The 26665-nt window shown below is 38.9% G+C and overlaps 2 protein-coding genes and 1 pseudogene across 44 annotated transcripts in view; 2 read left to right on the plus strand and 1 right to left on the minus strand.

The window, feature by feature from the left end:
- The window catches only part of Tmeff2 (transmembrane protein with EGF-like and two follistatin-like domains 2), a 287043-nt gene that overhangs the window by 107414 nt on the left and 152964 nt on the right, over positions 1 to 26665 (minus strand). The window lies entirely within an intron of this gene.
- LOC108351929 (uncharacterized) overlaps positions 1 to 26665 on the plus strand; it is a 111298-nt gene that overhangs the window by 66292 nt on the left and 18341 nt on the right. For 22 of the 42 annotated variants that reach the window (XR_015629540.1, XR_015629527.1, XR_015629543.1 and 19 more), the window contains one exon: positions 21565 to 21720. The exons of 7 other annotated variants lie outside the window; for them this stretch is intronic. Coding sequence is in view for 4 of the 35 variants with exons in the window: in XM_087568990.1 (XP_087425116.1) it covers positions 21565 to 21720 (156 nt within the window). In the remaining 31 variants the exon portion in view is untranslated. Of the gene's footprint in view, positions 1 to 639; positions 953 to 4674; positions 6875 to 7608; positions 7708 to 9155; positions 9239 to 12881; positions 13030 to 14216; positions 14291 to 16970; positions 17134 to 18114; positions 18322 to 21564; positions 21721 to 21825; positions 22875 to 26665 lie in introns of those variants that run through there. 13 more of the 42 variants (XR_015629518.1, XR_015629525.1, XR_015629517.1 and 10 more) reach the window with 10 other exon arrangements.
- Positions 11308 to 12312, plus strand: LOC148003724 (nucleophosmin pseudogene; annotated as a pseudogene). The gene has a single exon (XR_015629509.1). The product of XR_015629509.1 is annotated as a nucleophosmin pseudogene (transcript).

Here is a 26665-nt window from a genome sequence, read left to right on the forward strand (position 1 = left end):
TAAGAGCCCAAGGAGTCCAATGTTGACAATCAGATACTCAGTTACACATCGTAGTCTCGACCTAGCCGAACTAAGCAGCCCCATTCATAAGGAGACCAGGCAGTAGAATTCTGTCCCTTGTCTGCATGTAAGGATTCAGAGAAGTTCAACAGTAAAGCTCAAATAAATGGAAGTTGGCAGCACCCAGTGCTTTTTTGCTCAATGGCTCATTTCTAGTATTTTCATCTAAATATATTCAAGTACTATAATTTATACTTTTCTTGTTCCTTCTTTGTATCATCCCACTATTTTTAGTAGATTTTACCTACAAGCCTACTTTCTTTCTTGCTACCCCAGTGTCTATTCTTACTTCTGTTCTCCAATCTATTTATTAGATTTCCCTGCACTCCTGCAGACCTTTCTGTCTGCATCACACAACTTAACCTTTAATTATTTGCCTACTGGGCATTCCACTTGCTTCTGCTTTTTATCAGTTGACTCAGAACAAAAGTTTCTCTTGCCAGTTCCCTCTTCCATTCCAAATTGACTCTCCCACCTCATCCCTGATGATGTGACAGTTGTCCCATTATACTTCCCAGTGCTCAGCAAGGGCCTTTTTGTATCTCTTTGATTGACTCTCTAATCTCTTGCTTCTCACAGTGGTGCAGACTCCACACTCGTCCCCATGAATCCCATATGATGTGTGGATCTGATGGCACAGAAGCGAAGGCATGCAGGAGAGTCAATACAAGGCCATGCCACCACTCTACTCCTTTCACTGTTTTTATCTTTCAACTATTTATCAACATTCATTTACTATGTGCGTAGGCAGGAGCTAACTTCTTTCTTGGACTTTCACTTGTTACCAAGGAAGTAACAAATTAGATGTCTCTACCCTCCTGGACCTTATCATCCTCCAGGTAAGGGGTCCTGTATCCACAGTGAGAGAAATAAATGTTGGTGTGACTGAATCAAGAGAAAGCATCTGCCGGCATTTGAGAAAAGGGGGTTTTGATGGTATTTGGGGCTGTATTGGAAGATGCCAGAAAAAAGTGGGAGTAGGAATTGCCTAATCATTCAAAAAAATACTGGGGGTTTACACTATCATTAAATTGAACTTCATGAAGATGAACTAGATGCTTCATGAGTCACCCCATACCTTCATCTTAGACCCTCTTCTATCATATCTGGGTAAAGGACAAACTGAACTTTGGTCAGTTCCTTGTTTCTTCTGGTATCAGTCTCATCCTCACTCTTGTGCCTTTGGACTAGGAGTTCCCTTGGGCAGAATAATGTTTTTACCGATCTTTTCATAGCTGACTCTCATGTTCCATTTGTCATGATTAGTGTTAATTACCTACTTGACAGGGTCTGAAATAAATTAGGAGGCAGGCCTTCAGGGGCATAAATGCATTTATCCTATAGGTATGCCTGTCAGGGATTGTGTTGGTTTGGTTAATTGATATGTGGTCCCATCCTCACTGTGGGCAGCCCTATTCCCCAGGCTTTGGTCCAGTATTGTATACAAAGGAAAAGCTAGCTGAATGTTGGCATGTGACATTCTCTGCTTTGCAGACTGCCTCACAACTGCCACCAGGATTTCTCCACCATGATGGACTTTATCCTTGAGCTGTGAAACAAAACCAAACCCAAACCAAACAAAAATGACTTTCACCATTAAGTTGTATTTGTGGGGTATTTTATCACAGCAACTGGACAAGTAATTTTGACACCTTCTAAATGAAGCATTCCCTAAATACGATCACCTTCTCTACCACAATCTAACTCTTCAGAACACTCATTGCTTTTGATAAGGCCTATTAGCAGAGAGCATGTTGCTTGTTTGTTTCTTTATTGCCCATTTTCTGTCCCTTTCTCTCTCAGGATGAAAGTTCTTTGTAGGGAAGTCTACTTAGTCTAAATGCTAAGTCTTTATAGTGTTGTCTATGTTGTGTATAACACCTGGGTCATCGTATGGGCTAAGCAATGCTTCCTTATAGGGCAGAACTGCCATGGAATATACTTCTTCTTTCAGGCACTATTGCCCACCTCATTAGTGAGTTCTTCCTTCTTAATGGCACTTTTACTGTACATGAATATTATTGCCGATGGAATATGAGTAAAATGTGGAATGTCACTTCAAAGACTACCTTATAAAAATTCCATCTAGGACCATTCTTCCTCATCTTCTTTCTATTAGAGGAATGACTGAGACTCCAGTGATCAAGAAAGATGCAAGCTCATGCTAAGTAGGCATATTTGTCTTGAATTATGAACAAAACTAAGTGTGCGTGCATTCATGTGTACACCTGTGCATGTAAGCTTGTGTGTGTGTGTGTGTGTGTGTGTGTGTGTGTGGTTACAGCTCTTAGAATCTAGTGCTTACCTGTTAAGGCATTTCACAATGCTTAGCTGAATTAATTAATGATGTCCTCACAAGTGTTCTATAAATAGTATATAGCACATTCTCTAACACAATCCAGCTCTTCATAACAGTTGTTGCTTTTGAAAACACCTATTACTGAGAGCATATGGCTTGCTCATTTTTTAATTGACTATTTCTCTCTTAGAATACAAACTCTCTAAAGGATGGAGACATTGGAAAATTGTTTCTATCATCTGACTACATGTACTTTCCTAACTATTCAAGCACCATAAACTATTCTGTCTTCTGAAAAGTCAGTCCCACTATCCAAATTCTACCTTGATATCTACATGATAGCATTATGAAGTTTAAAGGACATGAGCCTTTTATTCAGAAAAAGCTGAGGCTGAATTCATATTTCGTCTCATGAAAGAACATATAGTTGCACAGATGTGCCTGTCTGAACTATGAATTCGCCTTTTACATAAATGGATAAATATAATACTCAATTCATCCTCCGTTGTGAAAGATTCAATGTGAGAATGAATGTCATATATTTATTTCTGCTTTTCTCAACAAATGCCTGTCTTTAGTCTACATTTGTGAAATTCTTTTGGGTCTTTGTGGTGAAGGTTAGACCAGAATTCACCTCTCCTGAAACTTAAATAACAGCATTCTTTTTCTTAGTAAAATAAAATATTTGTAATCAAAACTATCTAAATAAATGGTATTTATTGTCATAGATGAATTCATATAACTCACGAGCACTTCAAAAATGGTTTGGACTAGAGCACAGATTAGGGCCTAGTTCTCTAAGAACATTTCAGGACCCAGGCTTCTTGACTAGTCTGCTTCACAAACAGTTTATCTTCCAGAAACTGTTATGTATACATGGGCTCCACAACTCTAAAGGTGCAGATATGCCTGATGTTCTGTCTAATTTCTGAGACTACAAGGCTGATGAAGATGTACAATGTCTGCCTTGTTTTATTCATGAACTGGATCACAAAAATATAGCACAGAGCACAGCCAGATCTTTCAGAAATCACCTCCACAGAATGATACTTCATAACCTTACAGGGCTCTAGCTAATACATTAATTTCCAGGATGTATAAGCTTCTGATAATCATTGTTTGTGTTTTTCGTTTCAATCAAAATTCTAGTAAGTGCACACAATAGAAATTGTTGAGGAGGCCTGGACTGGTTAAAGTGTCTTGGCAAACTTCTACATCTTTTCTAATTATAGTGGGAGAATTATTTCTTTTCTTCTTTAACTTTAATGCAGGGCACTCAGATAAATTTTAAGACTAATTGTAATAGCTTCTTTGGCCATAGAGTTTCTTATAATTACTTTCTTTCCTGCCTTGCACCTTGCTCCTTCCCTGTAGAATTGTTTTGTTATTCATCTCAAAAATGTCCTCTCGTTTAAAGATCTTCATTATATGTTTACCTTTCTAAAGTGCCTGCTTTAAATGCTGTGAAGAACCTCCTCTTTCCTATGCTTCCTAAAGGGACGACTACCTAATCAACAATTTATTTCTACTAATGTATGGTTAGAAGATAGAACAGGATGTGCTGTGTTCTCAAAACAATGTCCCATCTTCTCTAATTTAGGAAGGAATTGTTGGAGATTTTAGCCCCGTAGGAAAGAGGAACAAACAATGAACCTGTTGCCTTGAAGGAAATGCTCACAGTGCACTAAAGGTCCAGGTTTAGTGTAGCAGTGGTAGAATTCAAAGAACCCATAGAAATTTTGTAGACTATTACCAATATTCTGCATTTTACCTATGGTTACCTATAGTCTAAGTATAGATGTAAAACACTGATATAGAAGTAAATTATACAAAAAAATCTATATCTATCAGGTTGAAATTTTAAGATGGGAGGCCGGGAAATTCAATGAGTGAAGAATCACCTTTTTCATGTACCATGCGTAAGAGATGAATGTGGAGTCTAATTCTGAAGAAGAAAAATTTAGGCAGAAATGAAGAAGAGAATAGATTTTGCCAATAGTTGAATTGTTGTGACAATTTTGGGTTTTTGTTTCTTTAAAAAACACGTAACTATTGTAAGAATAATGTTTCATTTTTAATCCCAGGCATGGGATATGGGGCTGCTCCGCATTGTTTGCAGTAGCCGAGTATGGCTTTCCTTGTGTTCTTGTAGTGGTGTGATTTTGCCAGGTGAGGGTTTGTTCTGCAATTGTGAGACATTTGGGATTCTGGGCACTCTTCAGAGGATATATAAGTGCTAGGGTCCTAAGAGGCGGGACGTGTTGTTTGTTATTACTTGTTCGCTCTTGGCTGTTGTTGTTTCTTGTTTGTCATAGATTATTAAGTATTCATTCACCAAGAAGAAGAAGGAAGAGGATGAGGAAGAAAGAAGAAAGAATAATAATATAAATATGTTGATGGGTGAAGATCAAACTTTCCCCAAGAAACTTGATGCCTCTCATCAGCTGGATGTAGTCTAATGATAACATTGTCCCCCTTTCCCCTTATCCCTTATCCTCTCCTATCTAATATTAGGGGCTTGAAAGTGTGGAGGTAACAGGGTGAAGAAGGGTGGAAGAAGTGAGAGCCCACAAAGTAGGCACAGACAGTTGAATAGTCATGTGTCTTCCAGAGGTTGTTTCCAGAGAGCTTGGCACCATCTCTTGGGGTTGTAGTCTCAGGTTAGAAAACGATGTAAATATTTTACAATCTCAAAAAATGAAAAAAAAGCATTTACAAAAGGAGAAAATGACATGATCATCATGCTTCCTTTATGGAGATACAGTGTGAACATTTGCTACACACGTCTACCACAAGGTTAGAGCTGTTCTCATGGCATTGTCCCTGCCATGATGAAGAACCCCATCAAGTCCTGAGCACAATGCATCTTACCTTCCTTTAGCTGCTTCTGTTGGGTACTGTGTGCATAACAACAAGAAAAGTAACTAATATATATTAGTACTGACTAATATTTATACTTAGGGTCTTTGAGCTCCTAAAAGTGAGCTACACAATGTGATCTGTGAGGAGCTGTGCTACACTCTGAATACCTGTGAGCTTTTAATTTACATAAAGATCCAGAGAAGATACATGGGAATGGAAGGGACATGTGAGAGGATGGGATAATGGTGGAAATGTGGAACAAATTGTTGGATTAGGTTGAAATTATTGGTTGGCCACATTAAGCAAAGAGTCACACTTCATGTTGATTGCAGTATGGAGAGACAGAAAGGAACCTCACTATTTACTTAGTGGAAACAGATCAGAAAAATGTTTCACAGTAGGCTAGGAAGGCTATTTTAATCATGAAGTTGAGATTCAAAGACTTCAGAAATGGTAACAATAGAGTACATTTGTCATTTAAGACTACTCACTCACATTCAGTATAGCACACATATATTGATTAAAAAATTATGAGAAGACCCCTTGCATCTCAGCATGCTCTCTGGTGGATGCCCCTGTAATACAGAGCTTACAGTGAGAACTGCTTTGGAAATCTAAATACAATGTGCATATTTGGATCCCATGATGGCAGGGCCAAAGACTTTTCTCCCCACCAGTTTTAGTGTGAACATTGTTACCACAAAAAAAAAATGCAAAAGACAGAGATGCTAAGAGAATATCTTACCCATGACCCTCAGTACTGGAAAATTGGTCATAATGTTACTAAAAGCAATACAGATAAAAAGCTAAACAAATTGTTTCTTGATTTGATTGAATAACAGTTCTATAGTAAAACACGAAGGTGGCAGTATTTCCTTAGTGAACACTGGGACTTAAGCTCATTTATAGATTCAGAGCAGCCTGGATTACAGGGAGGTGAGTCCTTCTAAAGAAAGTATTAAGAATATACCCTGGTAATCTTTCTTCAGTCTTTCTCAAAGAGACTGGTAGATATTAAATAGAAATTACACTGAAAATCAAACCTTTCAGAGACTAGTGTTTGCTAATTCCTAACACTAATTCTTGATAGTTGAAGATATCATTTTGGTTCACCAGCCAAATAAACACTTCTGGAGGCCTACCAAGCAAGAAGTAGTGACGACACTGTACGTATTGTAAGATACTGGATTGTGAGTAATGTGAAATAAATCTGAAAATTCTTAAAAATTCTATTTTTCTACATATGGGCTGCTGGTTATACCATCACCATTTATTGACAATGATTTCTTTTTTCCATTATATATCTTGGGCTTCTTTGTCAAAGATCAAGTGTCCATAAGTATGTGGTTTTATTTCTGGGTCAATTCTATTCCACTGATCAACCTGTCTGTCTCTGTACCAATACCATGCAGTTTTTATCACTATTGCTCTGTAGTATAACTTGAGGTCAGGGATGGTGATTCCCCAGAAGTTCCTTAATTGTTAATAATTGTTTTCACTATCCTGAATTTTTTTATTTTTCCATACGCAATTGAGAATTGAACTTTCAATGTTTTTTGAAAAATTGTGTTAGAATTTTAATGGGGATTGCATTTGGTAGGATGGCCATTTTACTGTTATTCTTACCAATACATGACCATGGGAGATTTCTCCATTTTCTGCGGTTTTCTATTTCTTTCTTGAGAGACTTGAAGTTTTTTCATGTGTTTGGTTAGAGTTATCCAAAGATATTTTATATAATTTGTTTTATTTTATATAAAAATTATTTTATATAATTTGTGAAGGGTGTTGTTTCCCTATTTCTTTTCTCAGCTAGTCTATCATTTGTGTAAAGGAAGGCTATTGATTTGTTTGAGTTAATTTTATATCTGGCCACTTTCCTGAAGTTTCCTGATCTCTCCAAAACTTTTAACATGACGGGGTGTTGTATTTTGCCGAATGATTTTCTCAGTATCTAATGAGATGATCATGCGATATTTCTTAGAATTTGTTTATACAGTGGATTATGTTAATAGATTTTTGTATATTGAACCAACCTTGCATCCTTGGGAAGAAGTCTACTTGATTGTGGTGAATGATGGCTTTGATGTGCTCTTGGACTAAGATTGCTAGAATTTTATTGATTATTTTTCATTGATATTCATAAGCAAAATAGGTCTGAAGCTATCTTTCTTTGCTGGGTCTTTGTGTGGTTTAGGTATCAGAGTAATTGTGGCTTCATAGAATGAATTAGGTAGCGTTCTTTCTTTTTCTATTTTATGGAATATTTTGAGGAGTGTTGGTGTTAGCTATTCTTTGAAGTTCTGGTAGAATTCTGCACTAAAGCCTTCTGGCACTGGGCTTTATTTTTGTTGGGAGGTTTTTAATGACTTCTTGTATTTCTTTAGGTGATAAGTGCCTATTTAGACAGTTTAACTGCTCTTGATTTAACTTTGATTCATGGTGTCATGGTGAACCATTCACTTCATCTAGATTTTCCAGTTTTGGTGAGTATAGGTTTTTGTAGTAGAATCTGATTTTTTTTTAAATTTCCTCATTTGTTACATCTGCCTTTTCACTTTTTATTTTGTTAATTTGGCTATGCATGGAGCCGAAAAGCTTCTGTAAGGCAAAGGATATAGTCAAAAAGCAAGCTGGTACAAGCACTCTGGAAGTCAGTCTGGAGATTCCTTAGATAATTGGATATAGTACTACTTGAAAAGCCCAAAAGATCAAATTACCCAAGATACAATACATAGACCACAGGAAGTTCAAGAAGGATGACCAAAGTAAAGATGCTTCAGTCCTTCTTAAAAGGGGGAACAAAAATATTCATAGGAGGAAATATGGAGACCAAGTTTGGAGCAGAAACTGAAGGAGTGACCATTCAGAGCCTGCCCCACCTGGGGATCCAGTCCATATACATACAGCCACCAAACCTAGACATTATTGATGAAGCCAAGAAGTGCATTCTGAGAGGAGCCTGATATAGCTGTCTCCCGAGAGGCTCAGCCAGAGCATAACAAATACAGAGGCAAATGCTTGCAGCAAACCATTGAACTGAGAACGGGGCCCATTGGAGTAGTTAAAGGATTGAAGGAGCTGAAGGGGTTTGCAACCCCATAAAACAACAATACCAACCAACCAGCGCTCCCAGGACTAAACCACTACCCAAAGAGTACACATAGACAGACCCATGGCTACAACTGCATATGTAGCAGAGGATGGCCTTGTTGGGCATCAATGGGAGGAGAAGCCCTTGGTCCTGCCAAGGCTGGGCCCTCCAGTATATATAGGGGACTGTCAGGGTGGAGAGGCAGGAAGAGGGGTAGTTGGGCAGGGGGAACACCCTCATAGAAGAAGAGGGAGAGGGGATGGCATAAGGGGCTTATGGACTGGAAACTGGGAAACATTTATTAGAAGAAAAAAAAATTGGCAGCCTACAGATTGGGAAAAAAACTTCTCTAACCCCATATATGATAGAGGCTAATATCCAAAATGTAAAGCACTCAAGAAGCTAACCTCCAAAAAACTCAAACTACCCAATGAAAAAAATGGGCTATAAAACAAAACAGAGAATTCACAACAGAGGAATCTCGAATGTCTGAGAAGCGTTAAAGAAATGTTCAAAGTCCTTAGAGATCAGGGAAATGCAAATAAAAATGACCTTCATATTCCATCCCACACCAATCAGAATGCCTAAGATTAAAAATTCAGGTGACGGCACATGCTAGCGAGAATGTGGAGAAAGAGAAACACTTTGACGTTGTTGGTGGGATTGCATACTGGTAGAACCACTCTAGAAATCAATCTGGAGTTTCCTCAGAAAACTGGAAATAGATATACCTGAAGATCCAGCTATCCCACTCTTGGGTATATATCCAAACAAATGCCCAAGCACGCCACAGGGGCATGTGTTCCACTATGTTCATAGCTGTCTTATTTTGATATCCAGAAGCTGGAAACAACCCAGATGTCACACAATGGAAGAATGGATACAGAAATTGTGGTTCATTTACACAATGGAATACTACTCAGGTACTAAGAATGAAGACATCATGAGTTTTGCAGGCAAATAGATGGAACTAGAAAATATCATCCTGAGTGAGGTAACTTAGACCCAAAAGGACATGTGTGGTATGGTACTCACTAATAAATGGATATTAGCCAAAAAAAAATATACAGAATACCCAGGACACAATCCATCGAACTCGAAGAAGCTGAAGGGCCCAATTCTACTTGGGAGTGAAAAGGAAGCAGTCATGGGAAGGAGCGAGAGGGAGGGAGGGACCTAAGTGGGAGAGGGGAGGGGAAGAGGAAAGGGAAAGGGGGAACCAGATCAGGTATTGGTCAGGTAGATCAGGAGTGAAGCCCTGAAGGCCAGCAGAATGAATGGATTATGCAACTTTGGGAGGTGGGAGGTGAGGGAACCCTCTAGAATATACCAGAGACCCGGGAGATGAGAGACTCTGAGGACTCAAAGAAAGGGACCTTAGATGAAATGCCCAACAGTTGGGAGAGGGAACTTGTTGAGTCCACCACAAGTAGAAAGACAGGGAATCAAGTGGAGGGATGGGGTTGCCATCCCACAGCCAACAACTTTGAGCCAGAGTTATTTTTATGTAAAATAACTGAAAGGACAAAAATGAAGGAGAGACTGAGGGAAAGGAGGGGCAGTGACCCAGTGACCGGTCTAAATTTGAATCCATTTCAACGGGAGGCTTCAGGGCCTGACGCTATTATTGATGCTATGGAGTACATACAGACAGGACCCTAGCATGGCTGCACTCTGAAAGGCCCAACAAGAAGCTGATTCAGACAGATGGTGGTACTTACACCCAACCAATGGAATGAAGGTGAGAACTCTGGTGGTTGAATGAGGAAAAAATCTTGAAGTAGTTGAGGAGGAGGGTGACTCCATAGGAAGACCAACAGTTTCAACTAACCTGGATCTGAAATCTCTCAGACACTGAACCACGAACCAGGCAGCACACACTAGCTGGTCTTTCTCCACCTGTCCTTCATACCCCAAGGGTGCCTCTGCTCCCAAGTACTGACAAGACAGGCACATGTCAGATTAGAGCCATACAGTATGGCTGTCATCTAAGAGGCTTTACTTAGTAGCTGACTCACCCAGATGCAGAGATCTACATGCAAACATTGGATGGAGCTTGGGAACTCTTATGGAAGTGTTGGCAGAAGAAATGAGAACCCCAAAAGGTGTAGAGCTCCACAGGAAGACGAACAGAATCAACCAACCTTGACCCTTACAGGCTCTCAGAAACTGAACTATCAATGAAAGAACATACACAGGGTGGACCTAGACCTCCCTGAACGAACATATGTAGCAAACGTATAGCTTGGTCTTTAAGGGTCATGGACAACTAGAATAAGGGCTATTCCTAAAGCTGTTTCACATCTATGGAATCCATTCCCTTAACTTGGCTTTCTTGTTTGGCTTCAGTGGGAGAAGAGTCTAGCCCTATAGAGACTTGATGTGCCAGGGTGAGGGGATAACCAGAGAGAACTTCCACTCTCTCACAGGAGAAGGGGAGGAACTGTGGCAGGGGGGAACTGGGAGAGGGGATAGAGTTCAAGACATAAAGTGAATAAAAATAAAATTAAATTTAAAAAATTCTTAAATATTCAGTGAAGCTTTGTGGGACCCACTGTTATGGGACATGTAGAGCCATTTCTTCTAAGGCAAAGGATAAGCTGGTGTTTCTGAGCCACATCGCCTACTACATCCAGTGCTTCTTGAAGTTAATAGCAGATAGGGATGCTGTTTAGAGACTTTTGTAGGTACTTGGTGTAATGCATAGTTCAAGCAATATTTGGAGCAAATCTCTAACACCCTTTGCACATAACATTTTAAATGTTTGTGAGAATTAGCTTTTAGCCTTCAATAGGCCTCAGTGGAGATGCTTTAACACATGCCGCCAAGTTCCCAAGTGAGCTCAACTTTCCATCATCAATTGAATGGGAAATCTCCCATCAAGCCATTCACTTAAACATGCACAACAACACTCCATTAAGAATGGAAGGGCTTAGAAAAGAAAAAAATATGTAAATGATTGAAACTATCTTTAAAAAAAGGAGGGCATGATTCCGTCTTGCATATCTGTTCTGCAGAACAGTAGGCAGTTGTTTTCTGTCGTGCTTTTCTTACACTGAAGTGCGTGCCTCCACCTCATGGAAGACTGGATGGACATGGACATGAGCCTCTTAGGCCTCAGAACTTCCTTTTCGGTTGTGAACTAAAGGCTAACAAAGACTGTCCCTTTAAAGTGGATAATGATGAAAATGAGCACCAGTTATCATTAAGAATGGTCAGTTTAGGAGCAGGGGCAAAAGATGAGTTATACACAGTAGAGGCAGAAGCAATGAACTATGAAGGCAGCCCAATTAAAGTGACACTGGCAACTTTGAAAATGTCTGTACAACTAACAGTTTCCCTTGGGGGCTTCAAAATTACACCACCTGTGGCCTTAAGGTTGAAGTGTGGTTCAGGGCCTGTGCACATTAGTGGACAGCACCTAGTAGCTGGAGAGGAAGATGTAGAGTCAGAAGATGAAAATGAGGAAGATGTAAAACTGTTAGGCATGTCTGGAAAGAGATCTGCTCCCGGAGGTGGTAACAAGGTCCCACAGAGAAAAATAAAACTTGATGAAGACAATGATGAAGATGATGAGGACAATGAAGAAGAAGATGATTTTGATGAAGAGGAAACTGAAGAAAAGGTTACAGTGAAGAAATCTGTACGAGATACGCCAGGCAAAAATGCACAAAACTCAAACCAAAATGGAAAAGACTTAAAACCATCAATACCAAGATCAAAGGGTCAACAGTTCTTCAAAAAACAGGAAAAAAACTCCCAAAACACCAAAAGGACCTAGTTCTGTAGAAGACATTAGGGCAAAAATGCAAGCAAGTATAGAAAAAAGGGGTTCTCTTCCCAAAGTGGAAGCCAAGTTCATTAATTATGTGAAGAATTACTTCCGGATGACTGACCAGGTCTATTCAAGACCAGAAGGCAGTGGAGAAAGTCTGTTTAAGAAAATGGTTTAAACAGTTTGAAATATTCTCTCTTACTTCATTTCTGTAATAGTTAATATCTGGTTGTCCTTTTTATAATACAAAGTGAGAACTTTCCCTACTGTGTCTCATAAATGTTGTCCAGGTTTAATTGCCAAGAATGTGCTTAGTTTTCAAGGATGAAACTCCACCCTTTACTTGGTTTTAAGTATGTATGGAGTGTTATGATAGGACATAGTAATAGCAGTGCTCAGATGTGGAAATGGTAGGGAGAAAAAACATACATGTGAAATAAACTCAGTGTTTTAATAAAGTAAAAAAAATGGAAGGGCATCATGGAAACTTGGCAATGGAAACAAAGGTGAGTAAAAGAGGAGTAATCTAAAGGTACCCACATGCCATGATCTCCATTCCTGCCTCTCCGCCTTCGAAATTTCTCCTTACCACTGTGGTCATGGCGAATTCCCTACAGTAAGCTGACTGAAGAAAAGAATATAAAGATCAATATATAGATGATCCTGCAACCTCCAGACAGTGGATGCTCTCTAGCCTTCTTCTGGAGCACTTATGCCATGCTATGAAGGGAACTATTACATTTGGAAGAACTTTGAGCAGTTCACCTGTTGTGTTTTTTTTTTTTTGAAAGAAATAATGGCCGGTGATGTGGCAATGTACCAATTCACGATCTAGATACAAATGTTGGGATGGGCGTTCAAGAATATGGATGGAATACGATTGGAAAATCAGTGACAAGGAAATTTCGGGAAGAAGTGTATGTATAGAACCGCCTTAATGTGAGTTTTGCTCTCATCAATATTTACTTAATGATTTTCGCAGCTGAGAGTTTTAATGATTGACTGGTCAGGGAAATATATTTTGCGAGCACCAGTAAGCCACCAATTTTGCAGTTACCTTCTCATTGTCTAGATGGCTGATAAAGAATCCGTGAAGAAGGTTTTCGCTGGTCTTAAAACCAAGAACTTTTGCTTACCAAGACAAGTCAGATCATAGCCCAGTGGTTCTCCACTTACTGGTTGTGATCCCTCCCGAGGTGTTGAACGAGGTGTTTTACAGGGACTGCCTAACATCCATGGAAAACACAGATGTTTACATTGTGATTCATAACAGTAGTGAAATTAAAATTATGAAGTAGCAAACAAAATAATTTTATGAGTGGGGATCACCACAAAATGTATGTTTTAAAGTATTACAGCATTAAGATATTTGAGAATCACTGGTATAGCGATTGCTAAGAATTTAATCTATTAGTAGCAGAGATAAATACTAACCACCCCACAACACTTGTCATCATCTTCTGATACCTGATGGTAGTTTGATTAAATTGATTTGCTTCCTCATGGAACTGAAAAACACTTTGTCTTTATTGGAATGGATGTTCCTGACACTGAGTTTATTTCCCTGGATATAGTTTCTCCTCAAAGTATCCATGGACTCATGCCAAGGCAGGTAGGCCTGAGCTGTGCATGAAAGCAAGCTGATCATAAGTCACGGAGCAAGCAAGAGAGAAGACCTTAAGAAGCACTTGTTTGTCCTTTCTGCTTCAATTTCTGCTTGAGTTCCTGTCCTGTCTTCTTTTAAGGATGAATTATGACCTGCAAATATAAGCCAAATAATGCCTGTCCTCCCCAAGTTGCATCTATTCACTTTTAGCACAACACCAGAAAAGCAAAATATAACAGTATTCCATACCGCATTGCTTCTAAACAAAATTTTATAGGAAAAAATAACAATGGGTCCACTGCTCATGGGATTCAGTGGGTTTACAATCTTTGGTAGAGGCTTGGGGGAGGTTGGTTAAAAGAAGAATAGAAGAGATTTTTGAAGACTCAGTGAAAATAGCTATTGGCTATTTCTTTGCATTGAGTCAATATTTACATATGGTTCCTGTATTTGTTAGCACTGTTTGAGAAACCAAGCAGTTGGGATAAAAGTAACATTATTGCTTTTGTTGACTCACCAGCTTGTGCTCTGATGACCTGGAGGTCTCACTTATAAAAGAATGTACAAAAGGGCACAATGCTGACCAATGGAATGGTAAGTTGTGACCATTGCTTGGCCTTATTGGTCTCATGCCTCTGGGTCAATAGGTAAAGATGTGAGTTACTATGCTGAGTGCGAGGCCTGCCTGCACTCAAGGGTAAAGTGGGTTTACTTACTATAAATTGGAGAAACAGTAGAGCCTTCGGTGACCTCCTGCTAACTACCATACTCTACAACTAAAGTCAATGAAATCCCACAACCTCAGTCTAGGCAAAAAGACAAATGATTAATATCCTCTAGGAAAAGTTTGGTTACCTCACTCAGCAAAGAATGATTAACTGGCTAGGTATTTCCCGAAGATAAAAAAAAAAAAACCAGTGGAAGGAAATGGTTATAAGCACCAATTATAACTGAATGAAACTCACAGAAATAAGGATGCAGTTCTCATGGTTATATTCTCATTTTGTTTTTAAAATAGAATAATACCATATGGTCTCCAAGGTCTCAGGTCTTTCAACTGCTGGGTCTTGGAATCATTTTATTTTTATAGTTTTTACAATTAAACCCTGCACCTCCTTGCTTATCTACCCATTTACTTATATGACAATTCATATACACTGTTTCATCTAGTAATCTATCCATCTATCTATTGATTGTATTTCTCTGAAGGATTATGGCTATTATGTTGATATGTTAATTAGTTCAGGGCTGTTCCTTTTCTTTCATTTCTTTTTATTCTCCAAATATGAGCATTCAGGGTAATACACGACAAATAGTTCTCTTGTATGTTTTCCCTTCCAAATCAGCCTGCTTTCTGATGAGGGCAAATCATATTCAATCAGAATTCAATGGCTTGGTCCTGTAAGTACTAGTAAGAATACATACTATTCTTATTTTTGCATTCTAGGAGATAACTGAATATTGTATTTGACTCTCCTAAAATTATACATTTATGCAGAGGTCTATAGTTTTATGTTGTGTGTCAATATTTTTAGTGTAAATCTAGGTGTTTTCACTTTAACTTTATTGTATATTCCTCTCAGATGTACTTATTGACAATTTATTGACAATGAGTAAGCTTTTAAGGCTAGTTTGAACCTAATATTCCTTTATTACTACTTTCAAAACAACTTTGGCTGAAGAAATGAGAGTAGAGAATGCTATGAAGTGCTAAAGGCACTGAAAGAACTGTAGTGAATAACAAGAGCACCATGGTAAATAATCCGCGGTGATGATTTGTCCCAAGTGCAGCCTCCTCATTTCTTCCTCTCCTTCATAGCTTTGTGAAAAACGATAAATGAGCTCATCCCTCACTGATTTTGTTTTGCATTGTGGGGCTAAAGAAATTCTTGTTTACTTCCTCCATTTCTCTCTGTCTTAGCCTACCTTTTGTCCCTCCTTTCTCTTTCCTCCTTTTAACAATCCTGGTTTCTTGTGTGTGTGTGTATGTGTGTGTGTGTGTGTGTGTGTGTGTGTGTGTGTACGAGCTTGTGTGTTTGTGTGCATGAGCACATGTGTGCATGCAGAGACCACAGGTTGATACTCATAGGTTGAGGGTATCCTCCTCAATGGTTTTTCATCTTATTTCTGGGACAGGGTCAGTCCCTGAACCCACCAGTTAGATTGGAGGGAAAGTGAACTCTGGAGACTCTCCAACATCAACTTTTTCAGCAACAGTCTCTCCTTGCTAGGCTTTTACATGGATGTGAGAATCTGAACTCAGGCCTCTGTTTGTACAGGACACACTTTACCAAATGAGCCATCACCAGTATTGATTTTTCTGCTGAGTGTTGCACGTCATTTTGTAATTTGTTTCGTAAGTTAGTAGATATTATACTTTACTCATGGGAAAAATATCAGTAATGAGTGGACATGATGTGCTGAAGATAGCTCACTGATTTGTAGCTTAAATGAGCGAACATATAAATCACTATTTGGAATCAACCACTGAAGACTAGTAATAGTTTTTCCACTTAATACACCTTTGAGCAGACAGCTTCTCAGGAAACAATGCTGACTCCTCAGAAAGCTATTTCTTAGAGACTCTCTGAACACAGACAGTAGAAATGTTTCTGCATGCAAACTGTCTTTTCTCTTGAGGGAGAACAACAAATTTGTCTACATAGACAATTTTATAGCTGCCAGGCCAATACCTTTGAATCAATTTTGTCTTGAGAGCTGAAAATTTTGAAAGAAAAATCAGAACTGGGTTATTGAAAATAATTCAGCTCCAATTAAAATGTTATCATGTGTTCAGCTTTTCTAAAAATAAAAATCACTGCCACCCTCAAAAAAGGAATCCTCAGCTTCATTACTTAATAAACAGTTTGAAAAGCGATGCCTGGGTTGATATACAAAACGTGTTTAGAAATTTTTTACATAGCACATAGATACAGGGGAAGAAAATGTATCTTGACATTTTAGTAACTACCTTGACAAAGATGTCCCATTACTATCATTGCCAAATCTGTAATATTACTATAAAAAGGTATGATAAATAGGAACATGTGAGAGTTTATGTTACAGTTTAAGTCTTAAGATGCATGCATGTGGTGACCAAAGTCATGATTTATTTGTCTATATTTATTTTTAACTAAATATGTTGATTTCTTTTTTTTTTCCTTTTTTCCCTATTTCTCATCATAAGTATTTTTCTCATGGTCAAAATAGACGTTTATAATTTAGTACCTAATATGGAATAATATAGAACAATATATTTTCTTTTGCCTCTTAGGAAGGTGTAGATACCCCATGATCTTTTCCAAGGCAATGAAAAACAAAGTTTTATATTGTCTCCAAATTTCTCCTCATGCTGCTTTTTGCACAGACTTGGGAAATACTCCTGAATGTGACTGGCACTGAAACACAAACCAATTGAGTAGAAATACGTTCAAAAGGTAGGATACGGTAAACATATATCTCTTTAAATTTCCAAGCTAGTAACCCTTTTAAACAGACATAAACATAGCCATAGTGAAGATATCAGCTTTCCATAAGAACTTAATACACTTACCAAAAAAATCAAACCCATGAAAATGCCACAATGTTGAGAAAAATGAGAAGAAATAATGTGTATAAACCTTCAACTTCAAGTGTACCATGGTCATTATAGGTGTTGACTGATGGCTTTTATTGTTAGAGATGCATAAAATTTGTTACTGCATTTTATCATGAAACACAAAATATTATGCTAAGTGCATGATACAAGTGTAGATATGCAGTATAGCTATATCTGTGCATACAGTCATGTTTATACTCATTTTTATCACTGAATACAGTACTGAGAAATTTTGAATAGCAGTGAACATCAAGATATCTCTCTAGTCAGTCTGGCTGGTTCAAATCAAGGTTTTCCTCCTCTTTGTGGGGTTTGGCAAGTTTTACTTTCCTCTCTGTGTAAGCCATAGTCTCCTTTTCTTAAAAAATGAGGTAAGAATTATTGGTGTATTAAAATTCATAAGAGTGGTGTGCAAGTCAAAAGCCTCCATACATTTAAATATTTAGGATAGTGTCTTAATACCCAGGAGACACATTTGGGAAAGTTCTGTCAATACTGAGGAATATGAGACGCCTATTTTCATCTCCAAGACTGAGAAAATCAGCAAGCCCTAGACTCAAAAAGGAATAGAGTGTGGGGATCTGTTCAGTGTGTACCAAAACTAGAAAATATTACATTATTATTTCACTGATATTATAATTAATATCACATTGCCAGGATCAGTCTTCAGTGAGTCGTTTTACATGAGTAAGAAGAGTGGAAAGGGTTAAATTAATGGCAGACTCACACTCTGTGTTTAGAGTTTTGTTTCCTTTGTTTTATTATTTCCAGTTTCTTTATTTTGAGTTATAATAGAAGTTGTATGATTGGTATTATGTAGCCAGAGTCAATGCTGTTAACACATGTAAGTGAACGTGAAGCTTTCTAAGTCGTCACTCCTGAAGTTCTCAGCACTGTCTAGATCCACAGTTGCAGTGGAGTTTGCTAAGGAGTGTGTCATCTAGCGGAGCAGGATATGGAACCTGGGGAAATATCAAGAAACTCCAAAACTTAAGCAAAAAGCCTAATCCCTCCTGAATGAGACTAGGTAGGTATTAGAAGTTGGTTTGATTTCCAAATTTTAGGTAACTTCATAAAATATAATTTCCTTTCTTTGGGAGAGTGAGACAACAATTGGCTTTTAAGTGGCTGTTGTGTATTTGAACTATCTTTACTAAGTTATCTTCTGAAGTGATTTTTGGATCTGTTAGCTTCAGTTAAAAATTCAGACTACTTGCAGAATATGCAGAGGAATGTGTGGGTCATACACAGGGCATGTGCGGACACAAAGTATTAAACGACGACTTGTAGGTGCCACCATAAAGACTATGTGCTAGAAATACAGATCTAATATGGTAATAATGGCACTTGTAGATTTTACTTAATTATGCAAAACTTAGATAGAGGCAGGCCTTATTGTTCTTGATACAGATAAGAAAAGAAATGCATAAAAAATAATAAAACTCAAATGTTTATACACAGCTCTTACTTTGCTAATACATACAATCATTTTCCACGTGGAGTCACAGGAACAGAGCAGTACGTTTTAAAATTACGCATTCATTTCTCACTCCCTTAAAAGCTTCCCGGGCCAGGAAACACTAAAGGAAAGATCATGTCCTTCCCCTTCTATACAAATGGAATCATCTGCAATTTTTAAAGATGACAGCCATTCATTTTACCCTCAGAATGAGAAGCAAATGAAGAGGAGTAATACCTAGACCATGAGAATCCCAGACAGCCACTATAGAAACCATCATGACAGTCTCTCAAAAAAAAAAAAATAGAAATTGGCCCACTATATGACCAAGCTACATCATTCCTAAGTGTAGACACGAATACTACGCATGCTCATGCATGTTCACCATTATAGCTGGTACATGGACACAGCCTACATTATTGAGTATAAAGAAAACTGGAATTACGATATTTGCTGACAAGTGGACAGAATTCGAATACATAGTGAATAAGGTCACCTAAGACCCAGAAAGACAAATGTCACATGTTCTTACTCTTGTGTGGCACCAGGATCAAATATTTATAGTTGTATTTCGAATCTGCAGTGTGCATAGAATCCAGGAGAGTAGGAAGAAGGTAATGAGGTGGGGAGTAGGAATGAGGAGTAGGAATGAAGACCTTACTGGAGGAAGGTAGGATGCAGGCAACATGAACGGGAGAGATGCGGGTTAGGTGGGGAGAGGGAGGAGAGGGTGGCTCCGAGTGGGGATGAGGGTTAACTAATACTAAAGGAAAAGCCATATGGAAACTTACTTTACAAAAGGCTTCACACATTGGGATAATACCCACCACAGAGAAGCCATAGGCTGCCCAATAAAAAGCCCAGTGTCACGTATGGAATACCTCCGCCCAACTTCTTGGTCAGAAGTATACTAAAGACCTCCAGAATGATATAGGCTATTACCACTGCTCTTGGGTGACTACCAGATGCTGAAGCTGTTATACTCTTTTGGCCACAGGACTTAGAAGAATCAAGGTGGTACTGACCAGGAAGTTTATTCATTCTGGCTAGTTTTTATAGCACCAGAAGGTGCTACTCAGATTAACATTAGCATTATCTACCTGTGAAGCCTCTGAGCTAAAATTATGGCCAAACAATAATACAGCAAACAATAGAAACAGGACTTACGATTTCTCTCTCTCTCTCTCTCTCTCTCTCTCTCTCTCTCTCTCTCTCTTTGTGTGTGTGTGTGTGTGTGTGTGTGTGTGTGTGTGTGTGTGTGTGTGTTTGATTTTACCCATTGTCTTCACAAGTAAATTCATGATAGAAGGCAATTCTAATCTGGGTTTACCACATATACCATTGTAAGGCCAGAGAGCAAAGGAAGTCAATAAAGAACAACTTAGGTGAAGGCTGGATAAACTTACTTCATCACAAAATTGCAATTAATAAGCATGCTTTATTTTATAGGGAAAACCCTTTATAGCATTTTTATGCACAACCTTATTTGATATTTTCACCCAGAAATATTCAGCTTGTAGCAACAGGTCTAGTCAATGTCAGCCAGTAGTAGTTTTAAAAGAAGCCATTTTCTGTGTTTACTCGGCGTTGTCTTAATTTACCCTCTCAAATTCACAACCTGAATGCACTGAAGTCAGTGGGATCTAATGTCTAATTTACTTATACATATGGTGAACCCCAGTGCCAAGGATCATCCAGGGCCATTGCCCTGTTTCAAATATTCATGAGTCTCCATGGTCCAGAATGCATTAAAGGTGGGAGTGATGCCAACAGTGCCCAGTGACTAAGACTCTCCTCAGATCAAAGGAGCAAGATGCTAAAGACTTCAGACTAAACTGTCTTTATGAGAGATACTCAGGGAAGGAGTGCCAAATCGTACACCCTGCTCCAATTACAGAACATCAGTGAAACAGCAACACAAAAAGCACTAGATGCTCACGCTTGTGAACTCAGGATACTGGGGCTGCTGCTTCTCTGTCATTTCTTACCCCTGCAAAATGTCACCAGCATTTTATGTCTACGTGCGATAGTGTTTCGGGACTGGTAAGCACTGTTGGTGCTTTCAGAGATAAATGAGTGGACACTGAGAAATTAACAGCATTTGAGCCTACACAATGTTGCCAGCGGCAGCTGTGTGGCTCATAGCACACATAACAAAAGCAAAGTTAAAACAGCGTGAAGAACTTAAATCAGGCACATAAAGCACCCCCATATAGTCATTTACCTTCTCCCCTTATGCTGTTTGTCAGTGGCTGCACCTGCTTTTACACCTGAGCTCTCATTCTTGATCTATTCTGACACTCTGGAAATATTAGGCACTCAGCCAATTTCGTACCCAGACATTCCTATGATCAGGCCCAGCTATCAACTTGCTTTTAAAAAATACATTAAATCAAGTATCAACCCCTGGGCTCTGAACTACTTTTGACTGACAGGACCAACAAAAAATTCCAGGCTAATTACTTCTAAGGACTAGTTCCCACTGCAAGGAGTTTCTAGTGACCTACTTTGGACTCACTGAGATAATTTATCAGGTACGATAATTAAAGGAATATAAAGCAGTGTCTAAAATGAACCAAGTATCAAAAATATTTGCTGAAATCATAAGTTCTTATTCCCACTGCTATCAGCTGGGGCTCTATTACTTTGCAATGAGTCAATTGTCTCTTATTTGGAAGCCATTCTTTCTCTGTATAAATTATATTTGTCAGGATGTATTTGAGATTCACTTTGATGTATAAGTTTTGATTTTTTTCAGTGTAGTTTTAAAGAGAATAATCTTCTAAGTACTTCCTGTTTCCCTTCCTTTAGCTCCTCCCATGAACAAGCACAAATGGTCCTTTCTTCATTCCAGTGCTTCTACTGCTCTGAAGTCCGTCTTCAATAAAGGAAAGCTCAGACCCAGCAGAGTCTACCCTGCAATGTGGGCGATTTCTCTTGCTTCAATTTTTATTCTCCCTTTTGAAGGTGAGATCTGATTTTACACACGGGTAAATACCCGGAGCTGAAGACACTTTCTCAGCAAAGGTCTGGCTTTCAGATGGAGAAACATCATTTTCTAATTCTTTGCAGCCTTGATGTTTTCATAAGAAGAATAGGGCAGGAAAAGAACCTCAAAATGAAGCCACAGAACATGACACTTGGTCTTCCCTCAGATTATAATCCATCTGTTCCCTGAGAACCCAAGAGTTAAGTGCTTGTGATTAGTGTCATAGTCTGTCAACATTGTTTTCTAAGCCTTATTTCTGTCCTGGTATTCAGCTCTTTTCTTTCTTTCTATCTTTCTTCTTCTTCTTCTTCTCCTCTTCTTCTTCTTCTCCTTCTTCTTCTTCTTCTCCTCCTCCTCCTCTTCTTCTTCTTCTTCTTCTTCTTCTTCTTCTTCTTCTTCTTCTTCTTCTTCTTCTTCTTCTTCTTCTTCTTCTTCTTCTTCTTCTTCTTCTTCCCTTCTCCTTCTCCTTCTCCTCCTCCTCTTCTTCCTCCTCCTCCTTCTCCTTCTCCTCCTCCTCCTCCTTCTCCTCCTCTTCTTCCTCCTCCTCCTCCTCCTCCTCCTCCTTCTTCGATCATTTGCAGTGTGCTTTGATCCTTAACTCAAAACCTCCCCTAACTACGGATTGCGTTCAACTGACTGCACACTGGCTTTTTAATGTTAACAAAATATTTATCTTCCTTTTGAAAGATCTTTGAGGAACTAGGCTGAAACCCATAGCAGACTGAAAATATTCATATCCTGTTTAAAGGAAGATCAGAATAAATTTCATACTTTTGGGTGTAATGACATTTGTCAATAGAATGCGCTTATACCTAGTTACTATTTCATAAAGCCAAGAGAGATGAAATTTGTATGCATGAAATGGTGTTTTAAGTTGGTGTCAAAGAAAAATACTGTGCTGTGTTCTTTATGGCCACATGACCCAAGAAAAATTTTATGTTTGCAAGGAATCCAGCTATAGTTTCATCCCAAATTAATAGTGCCGAAGCTCCCCTGTTGTCCTGAGGATTCTATAGAACGGTTTGGTCAAATCACTCCCGAGTGCTGTCTTCCTTCATAGTCTCTCGCATCCTATGCCTATTTAGCTTCATTTATTGCTTTATTTTCATTTCCTTCAGCTGTTTCCAATCTACTTCATGGTCAAAAAATACAATATGTTAACACACAAAGGTATTTAAGTAAATGAAAATCAATGCACGGGTGTCAGCACCATTCTTTATTGCTTACCTTGGACATTTTAAACACATTTTCTTTTAGCATTAACAACTTTCACTCTTGTCTGGGAAGTATAATGATGTTCTTGGCTCCCTGCCCCTGCAGTCTCTAATCTTCACAGCTATGGCCACTTAGTCGCCCGCCATCTAGAGATTCAGGCTTATTCTGAGTTTTGGAACTGACCTTGTCCTTAGGCTGGGGTATACAAGATATCCTAGCCAAAAGATAACTGATCCAGTATCCAGTCATCCTTCCCACTGATTTAATTGTGACCTTAGGAGGACCCATATTTAGGTGATATTCCTTCTACCTCTTTTCATCAAGGCTTGATTATCTATGGCAGAACCACTAAGTAAACCTGGTTTGGTCCTTCATTAATTTCCTGCTTGATGCCCAAATCCTGGAGGCTTTGCAGTGACCGTCCTGTCATTTTCCTAACAAGGCTATTTCTGAGGTCCACTTGTCATCCTGGGACCCCATGGACAACTGTTTAGCCTTTCTGTTGCCATTAGCCTAGCCTCACACAAAATCCTTGAACTACATTTATATAGGTCACACTTTAAATTCTGCACTTCGAAAGTATAACTAACAGATAAAACTGATCAGTGTAAAGATGAGAAATTGGAGAAAAAGTTGTTTTAAAATTCTCTGCAACAGAAATACATGTTCTTACTGACTGAGCTATATTCCAGCCACCCCCTGTCAAGTACAATTTCTTTTTTTTTTCTATAAAGAAAAACAATTCACAGCCTGAAGACTGATGGGAAAGTAGAAGTGAAATTAATGGGTCTTTTAGTCAGTAATTTCTTTTAAAGTAACATTTCCACAATCATTTAAGAAGTTTTGGAGGGATACAGATTGGAAAGGAAGAAGTCAAAGTATCACTATTTGCAGATGATATGATAGTATATTTAAGTGATCCCAAAAGTTCCACCAGAGAACTACTAAACCTGATGAACACCTTCAGCAAAGTGGCTGTGTATAAAATTAACTCAAATAAATCAGTAGCCTTCCTCTACACAAAAGAGAAACAAGCTGAGAAAGAAATTAGGGAAATGACACCCTTCATAATAGTTCCAAATAATATAAAATACCTCAGTGTGACTTTAACCAAGCAAGTGAAAGATCTGTATGATAAGAACTTCAAGTCTCTGAAAAAAGAAATTGAAGAAGATCTCAGAAGATGGAAAGATCTCCCATGCTCATGGATTGGCAGGATTAATACAGTAAAAATGGCCATTTTACCAAAAGCGATCTACAGATTCAATGCAATTCCCATCAAAATTCCAACCTAATTCTTCCTAGAGTTAGACAGAACAATTTGCAAATTCATCTGGAACAACAAAAAACCCAGGATAGCTAAAACTATCCTCAACAATAAAAGAACTTCTGGGGGAATCACTATCCCTGAACTCAAGCAGTATTACAGAGCAATAGTGATAAAAACTGGTATCAGTACAGAGACAGGCAGATAGACCACTGGAATAGAATTGAAGACCCAGAAATGAACCCATACACTTATGGTTACTTGATTTTTGACAAAGGAGCCAAAACCATCCAATGGAAAAAAGATAGCATTTTCAGCAAATGGTGCTGGTTCAACTGGAGGTCAGCATGTAGAAGAATGCAGATCGATCCATTCTTATCACCCTGTACAAAGCTTAAGTCCAAGTGGATCAAGGACCTCCACATCAAATCAGATACACTCAAACTAATAGAAGAAAAAATAGGGAAAAATTTCGAGCACATGGGCACTGGAGAAAATTTCCTGAACAAAACACCAATGGCTTATGCTCTAAGATCAAGAAATGAGAAATGGGATCTCATAAAGCTACAAAGCTTCTGTAAGGCAAAGGACACCGTCGTTAGGACAAAACAGCAATCAACAGATTGGGAAAAGATCTTTACCAATCCTACAACTGATGGAGGGCTTATATCCAAAATATACAAATAACTCAAGAAGTTAGACCGCAGGGAGACAAATAACCCTATTAAAAATGGGGTTCAGAGCTAAACAAAGAATTCACAGCTGAGGAAGGCCGAATGGCTGAGAAACACCTAAAGAAATGTTCAACATCTTTAGTCCTAAGGGAAATGCAAATCAAAACAAGCCTGAGATTTCACCCCACACCAGTGAGAATGGCTAAGATCAAAAACTCAGGTGACAGCAGATGCTGGCGAGGATGTGGAGAAAGAGGAACACTCCTCCATTGTTGGTGGGATTGCAGACTGGTACAACCATTCTGGAAATCAGTCTGGAGGTTCCTCAGAAAATTGGACATTGAACTGCCTGAGGATCCAGCTATACCTCTCTTGGGCATATACCCAAAAGATGCCCCAACATATAAAAAAGACACGTGCTCCACTATGTTCATCGCAGCCTTATTTATAATAGCCAGAAGCTGGAAAGAACTCAGATGCCCTTCAACAGAGGAATGGATAAGAAAATGTGGTACATCTACACAAGGGAATATTATTCAGCTATCAAAAACAATGCCTTTATGAAATTCATAGGCAAATGGATGAAACTGGAAAATATCCTGAGTGAGCTAACCCAATCACAGAAAAACACACATGGTATGCACTCATTGATAAGTGGTTATTAGCCCAAATGCTCGAATTACCCAAGATGCACAGAACACATGAAACTCAAGAAAGATGACGAAAATGTGGATGCTTCACTCCTTCTTTAAAAGGGGAACAAGAATACCCTTAGGAGGGGATAAGGAGGCAAAGTTTAGAACAGAGACTGAAGGAACGCCCATTCAGAGCCTGCCCCGCATGTGGTCCCTACATATAAGGCCACCAATCTAGATAAAATGGATGAAGCAAAGAGGTGCAGGCTGACAGGAACCGGATGTTTATCTCTCCTGAGAGATGCAGTCTGCATATGACAAATTCATAAGCGAATGCCGGCAACAAACCACTGAACTGAACAGGACCCCCGTTGAAGGAATCAGAGAAAGGACTGAAAGACCTGAAGAGGCTTGGGACCCCATATGAACAATGCCAACCAGCCAGAGCTTCTAGAGACTAAGCCACTATCCATGGACTGACCCTGAGCTCCAAATTCAGAGGTAGCATTGAATAGCCTAGTAGGGGCACCAGTGGAAGAGGAAACCCTTGGCCCTGCCAAAGCTGGACCCCCAGTGAACGGGATTGTTGGGTGGAGGGTGGTAATGGGGGGAGGATGGGGAGGGGAATACCCACCCAGAAGGGGAAGGGGAGCGGTTAGGGGGATATTGGCCTGGAAACTGGGAAAGGAAATAACATTTGAAATGTAAATAAGAAATACCCAATTTAATAAAGATGGAGAAAAAAAAGAACAAAAAAAAGAAGTTTCAGAAAAATACTAAGTTTAATTTCCATTTTACTGAAGTTCTGACTCAGTAAGTTTAAGGTAAAACTAAAAATTATTATGTTCAGAAGAAATTCTGGTGATCTCTTACCCTTTCGACTATAAATTTATCTGCACCAAGATGCTTGGGATGCCCTGAAGAATATATACTTCTGATTTCTTCAAGGTGCTTCAGCTAGTGTGTGAATCGTAGATGTGACCTCCAGCTGTCCAGTAACCGAAGGTGTTTAGTAAATCTGGAAAGGCTACTGAGGTCTACTTTTGCGGATAGATGGTTATTCTCTCTGGCTCTTTCCTGGCAGTGTTCACACATAAATGTCCCAGTTTACTCAGATGGAGTTTTTACCTCA

The sequence above is a fragment of the Rattus norvegicus genome, chromosome 9, assembly GCF_021556685.1.
Source record: "Rattus norvegicus strain SHRSP/BbbUtx chromosome 9, alternate assembly SHRSP_T2T, whole genome shotgun sequence".
In the NCBI taxonomy this organism is placed as follows: Eukaryota; Metazoa; Chordata; class Mammalia; order Rodentia; family Muridae; genus Rattus; species Rattus norvegicus.